The 6,019-nt window shown below is 41.8% G+C and overlaps 1 protein-coding gene across 2 annotated transcripts; it reads right to left on the reverse strand.

The window, feature by feature from the left end:
• Positions 1-2,865: 2,865 nt before the first annotated feature.
• LOC147459482 (sugar transport protein MST4-like) lies at positions 2,866-5,204 on the reverse strand. 2 transcript variants are annotated; one of them, XM_086510741.1, is made up of 5 exons: positions 4,911-5,204; positions 4,356-4,675; positions 3,896-4,252; positions 3,605-3,808; positions 2,866-3,508 (listed from the first exon to the last, which is right to left on the reverse strand). In XM_086510741.1, exons 1-5 carry the CDS (start codon positions 5,110-5,112, stop codon positions 3,047-3,049), a joined length of 1,545 nt encoding a protein of 514 aa, XP_086366867.1. In that variant the 5' UTR covers positions 5,113-5,204; the 3' UTR covers positions 2,866-3,046. The 2 variants fall into 2 exon arrangements, with proteins under 2 accessions (XP_086366867.1, XP_086366866.1); XM_086510740.1 differs by having other exon boundaries at positions 3,605-4,252.
• Between the last annotated feature and the right edge of the window lie 815 nt (positions 5,205-6,019).

The following is a 6,019-nucleotide window of genomic DNA, read 5'->3' on the forward strand; positions in this document are numbered from 1 at the left end:
CTTCCACATCGCCTCATAGTCATCAAGGCATCTTACCTCCACCTTCTTTGCCCGCCCCCCTGCACACCGACCACGGTATCGTCCTGTACTTCGGCTTTTACACGACTTTCCGGCACTCCTGGCTACACACCGCTAGCAAATCCTCCTTGGCTCAGCCCACTCGACACTCCTTGCTTCACACCACTAGCTACTCCTCTAGGCCACACCCCACTTGATACTCCTCGCTTCGGAGCCTAGACTCCCGTGCCTGCAGCCACGACCCCTCTCGAGATACCAGTCAAGACCCCTGTCAAAACGCCTACAATGACACCTAGATTCAGGCGGCTGAGGCGAGAGGACTTGCCATACTTGATCGACGTCAGTGGAGGATTAATCTTAGATGAGGACGGCAAGAAGGTGATTACACGTATGTGCGGCTTGTGCTCTCAGATTGTTTGGCACTACATATTAAATGAATGGTCAGAAGTGCTGAATGAATTGAAATAGAGATTTGTCAGTATATTGCATGACGAGTTTCCCGTGGCAAAATCGAGATGAGTGCTTCATGAAGACTTAATGAGGGTGCAGATGCACGAGTAGTGCAAGAATAAACGCGTTGAAGTGAAGAAAGCAATAAAGCATGAGTGGAATAGACAACTTGGCTGAGCAAAGAAGATTGGAAGATTGCCAAGCGAGTGGAAGCAAAAAAGGAGATAGCCAGAGCGCGAGTAGAGGCAAAGAGCTCATACCACTTGGGGAGCGGTGGATGGGCGTCATTTGAGGCTGACTTTGTAAGTGTTGTTGCATTGCTCTTTAGGTTTAGTACTTCTGGGTATTTGTAATCTTAAACTTTAACATAGCGTTTTTTTTGTATGTTTTAAAAAGTGGTCGATGATTGGGACATGACCTCACACCATACGAGCGTAGTACGTGGGCATTTTGAGCTCTCGATCCTGCTCGGTAATTATCTAATTTTAATCTTTGAAATTTATTGTATTTTAATAATAAGTTGTGAGATTGTTTTATGTTTGTATGTTTAAGCTTACAATTTTTTTTATTGTTTCTTTTGCAGGATCCGATGGATACGTTGTTGGGTCGCAATGAGACGTCAGATTAACCGACGTTAAGCTAGCTAGTCTTACTTCTATATAAAATATATTACGAGATGACGTATTTTGTAGATTATGAACAATAATGTAATTGGTTCTATAGTTTTTGTAAATTAAGAACAATTTAATTTGGTTCTATAATACTTTCTTGTAAATTCTATACAAGAATGTAATTTATTTTGGTTCTACAATGCTTTAATCAATTCACTATATATTTTTGTAAATTCATTGCTTTTGTTGATTCTATGCTATTGCATTTTGTTCAATACATATGGTTGATTGGGTGGGAGGACATTGTGTGTCCTGCCACCAAAAAAAATTATGCTGCAGCGTCATTATTTACGGTTCTGCATCCTTGTTGTATACGTCGCTATTTAAAAAGAGCTATTTGCATCTATCAACGTCGCTATATGAGTTGATATATAGCAACGCTGATAGCGACAAATAAAGATGCATATAGTGACAGTCTGCTATCGACGATAGTAGCGATGGTTTTAGTGATGCCAAGAATAAAACTACTCCCATACATTTGCGTCGCTATACACGTTACTAGTCTTAAGCAACTCTTGTAGTGAAAGGAAGCAAGCAAACAAAATCTTTTATCTTGATAATGGTATACAAGAAATATGAAATACTCATCAATGTTCATGCTCCGAAAAAACTTGAAAAACCTACACATTAGATTTTTTAGAGGTAAAGATTTTACAGTAAATTTTCCTAAATTTTGTAGGTTTTTTCCTATCACACATGAGAGAGCCCACAAGAGGAGGTGCTTATCCCTTCCAAATATTAGCCATGAAACTTGGTCGAGCAAGGGTTGCATACTATCGGACAAGCGCCACGAGTAGGCTGCATCACCATGGCCACATAATTGATGTACATGTACGAGTAGGCATCACCATGGCCACCTAATTGATGCACCACATATACTAGGAGCAACAGAGAGAACTCCTAGCAACAAGCTAGGAACCTCCTCCTTGGGTGGGTCACCCAAGGAGGAGGATGCACTTGAGTGTTCAAGGGCAAGAGCCGTAACAACATGAACACCAGGTGAGCACAAGGTGCTTCTCGAAAGGGGACCCAATGGGGGATTCGAACCCACTACCCGGAGGTTGAGGAGCCAACACCTTACCATTAGACCAACTCTTTGGGAACTTAAGAGGTATGTAATATTTGAGCAAGATCTCCTCCCCATCGGGCAAAATTCATGATAACGCATTTGAAGAGTAGAGAGAGAGGATTAACCAGAAGCTATGATGACATTGTCTGAGCTAGCGGTGTAGCTTATGAACATTAATGTAATCATGAGTAATGCTCCTCAAGTCTCATGAGTAATGCTTGGTTTTGGCTTTTGACATTCTGACATTCGAGTCGATGCTTCCATGCTCCATGAATATTATTAAAGAAATCTGAAAGTTCTGAAAGTAAGCTTTTTCCTTTTGCTCATTTTATCATTTGAAGTAAGGCCAAGGACCTACTCTTATTAAGCTTTTTCTATTTCTATAGAAACATGGTTAAAGCACTAGTTGCTATATTTGCTATACTAAAAGTGGGCCATGGGTAGATATTTTGGCCTCTCTGCAGACATATGGTAGTGGCGGTGACCGGTGATTACGCCCTTGGTCATGTGCATTGGCAGATGATTGAAACAGTATAATGTTTAAACATGCCTACCGGGTGACCGGGTGGAGGGGAATTGCCACATCTACATAGAGGCCGATATCTAACTCAAACCCCTAAAAGTCTGCATTAATTCAGGAGGAAGGGAGGACCTATCTGAAGTTGTACACTTATTTATTGCAAATTGACCAAGTTGTCATAATTATGCCTGCCACATTTTTGGTCATGGCCTCATATACATACAAAATAGAAACCTGCAAAGGCTTCCATTCTCTCTTATATGTAGGTGTACTAGTAGAGGTGATGCTGTTTACAACATATTGCATGCAAGATGTCGATCAAACAACTTCTGCTTGCTTCTCCGGAGCCATTGGAGAGGTCACATGATCAACGAGGGTAAAGCGCTTCCAATACCAATGCTGATCCCATAGAGTTTTCATTGAGTCGATCTGGATGCCCCTTGTTTCAGGGATGAGGAAGTAGGTGAAGATACCCATCACAACAAGCCAGCCAGCAAAGAAGAGAAATATGCCAAATTTGAACGTGCAAAGCATCGATAGAAACGATTGGGCGACAGAGAACTTGATGAGCATGTTGAGGGATACCACCAAGCTTTGACCCGTCGATCGTATCTCTTGTGGAAATATTTCACTGGGTATAAGCCAAGCCATAGGTCCCCATGAGGCCTTGTATGCCAACACTACTATGCATAAAACCACCACTTCGATTATCCCTGCCACATGAGACAAGGTTTCGACGGTTCCTCTTAGCTGTGTTCCAAGAATAGTGGCCACCACTACCTGCACAACATCAAATTGTATTCATTAAAATGCACTGACAAAGCTCCAATCAGAAAATGAATATACATACAATGATAAAAATTCATTCAATCTTACCATCGATATGAACATGGCGACCGTACAATAGAGGAGAATCTTCCTGCGACCGACATGATCGACAATGTATGCGGCTATCAGCGTAGATATGAAGGCAAAAAAGCCAGTGATTAGGGTTGAGTAAAGTGCTGCACCATCCTTAAACCCGGCTGCCCCAAAGACCGATGGTCCATAGAAGAGAATTGCATCAAAGCCACTCATTTGCTGAAAGAAGGGCATGGCAATGGCAATTATGAGATGGGGCCGGTGGTGGCTCGAAAAGAGACTCCACAATTGACCTTTAGGCTTCACCTTTTTTGATTCCTCTGCCTCGAGGATTGCGCGACCCTTTATCAACTCGTTAAGTTCATCGTGTACATCATCGGTCTGACGCAACTTTTGTAACACGATCTGTGCATGCTCATGGCGGCCTTGTGCAATCAAGGTATATGGAGAATCAACGATAATCATGCCGGTTATGGTGAGAATCAATGCAGGAACGATGCACACGGCAAACGATACGCGCCATCCCCATGGGTGCCTTTGGTTGCTCAAGAAGTTGGTAAGATTTGCGATGAACAGACCGAATGCGAGCTCCAATGAGAAGAATAGCAGCAGCTTGCCTCTGTGTTTGAGAGGCGCAATCTCTGAGAGATAAAGTGGTATTGCCTACAAGTAAGGTGTAAAACGGAAAGTGAGAAATCCTCTCACATTATGCATGAGAGCTACTTGTAATTAATTGTAATTATCAGGTAATCATATAATTAATTACCTGATTCGAGAACCCGATGCCGCATCCCATGAGGACTCTACTCAAATATACCATGGTGAGATTGAGAGCTGCGGCCCCCATGACTGATCCCAGCATGTAAAAGATTCCAGCTCCTATCATGGTGGTTGTGTGTCCATATTTTCTTGTTACGGGGGACGCCAAAAAGGTCGCAAAGAGCGCCGCAAGGCAGAGAGAGGATGAAAACAGCTGGAAGGCTTGGTTGTCATATTTACAGTAGTTACCATGACTTCCCGACTGCTTATGATCAAGAATGGCAGGGTAGAACGCACGGAGAAAGTCGTTCATGATTGAAATACCGCCTGCATACATGCAACAACAAATCATTATAAGTGCTACTTCTGACGCAACATGCAGCATTAAAAGTTTCTGCAAAATTGCTCATAATAATGGTGACCTAAAGCACACATACAAAGCAATTTTAAGCAGACATCATAGCCAAACGACGTGCAGACGCAATTCACAGCGCATGAGTCAGCCAAAAATTTCTCCGTGCATGAAGAGTAGAAGAGCTTTGCACGAGCAGAGGATTCGTACCAGCAGCGACGAGGTTGTAGCCATACAGAAATCCGCCGGTGGAAGCGGCGAAGCTGCTGCTGATGATATACCATGTGAGCTTGTCCTTGTCTTTGGAACTAGCGGAGGGGGGAGTAACAGGCTTCTGGGGAGCTAGCTGAAAGGCGGGCATTTCATTGATGCGCTCGTCATGCAGGTACCTGTCAACCTTATCGCTCGCCATAGCAACTGTAAGCCCACAGATCTCTCTCTCTCTCTCTCTCTCTCTCTCTCTCTTCTGCTTCTCAGCTACTCTCCCCCTCGTCCTCCCCAGCCTTGCTAGCAATTTATGGATTATAAGGGCGACGCGAAAAGCGTGCGCAAAAGATAAGTCTTTCTTCGCTATGTTTATCTCAGGTTGCATGCAACATTACTTTCTTTTCTTGATTAATTAGTGCCATACTCCCTTCTAAGAAAGAGAGAGAGAGAGAGAGAGAGAGAGAGAGAGATTTCAGAAAACCATTACTAATTAGTTAGAATCTTAGGAGATTCTTTTTTATTAATCTCTACGATTTAAAGCTAGATTTGAGAAAACCACTAATTAGTTAGAATCTTAGGAGATTTATCTTTAGTTAGAATCTTAGGAGCTACTTCTTTTTTGGAATCGACCTTTGATTATCTAAAATCTTGGGAGATTCTCTTCTAAAATCGAGCCTACACAGAGATTAAAGAGAAATTCAAGAAAACCACAGCTCGATTCTAGAAAACCAAAGCTTTGGTTTTCTAGAATCTTTAGGAGAACCAAAGCTTTGGTTTTTTCTGAAAAATCTCCTAAGATTCTAGAAAACCAAAGCTCGATTCTAGAAAACCACTAATTAGTTAGAATCTTATGAGATTTATCATAAGTTAGAAACTTAGGAGCACCACCAATTAGTTAGAATCTTAGGAGATTTATCTTTAGTTAGAAACTTAGGAGCACCACTAATTAGTTAGAATCTTAGGAGATTTATCATTAGTTAGAAACTTAGGAGCTACTAGTTTTTTAGAATCGAGCTTTGGTTTTTTGAAATCGAGCATTATATAGAGATTAATGAGATTAACTATTTATCATTAGTTAGAAACTTAGGAGCACCACTAATTAGTTAGAATCT

The sequence above is a fragment of the Adiantum capillus-veneris genome, chromosome 4 (assembly GCF_014529385.1).
Source record: "Adiantum capillus-veneris isolate H3 chromosome 4, ASM1452938v2, whole genome shotgun sequence".
NCBI lineage: Eukaryota > Viridiplantae > Streptophyta > Polypodiopsida > Polypodiales > Pteridaceae > Adiantum > Adiantum capillus-veneris.

Bases quoted from the DNA above. Each gene is read 5' to 3' on its own strand.
- LOC147459482 (XM_086510740.1), bottom strand. From the start codon at position 5,112: ATGGCGAGCGATAAGGTTGACAGGTACCTGCATGACGAGCGCATCAAT. The intron at 4,676-4,910 runs GTACGAATCCTC...GCATGTATGCAG, and splicing joins CTACAACCTCGTCGCTGCTG to GCGGTATTTCAATCATGAAC. The intron at 3,509-3,604 runs GTAAGATTGAAT...GATGTTGTGCAG, and splicing joins TCGCCATGTTCATATCGATG to GTAGTGGTGGCCACTATTCT.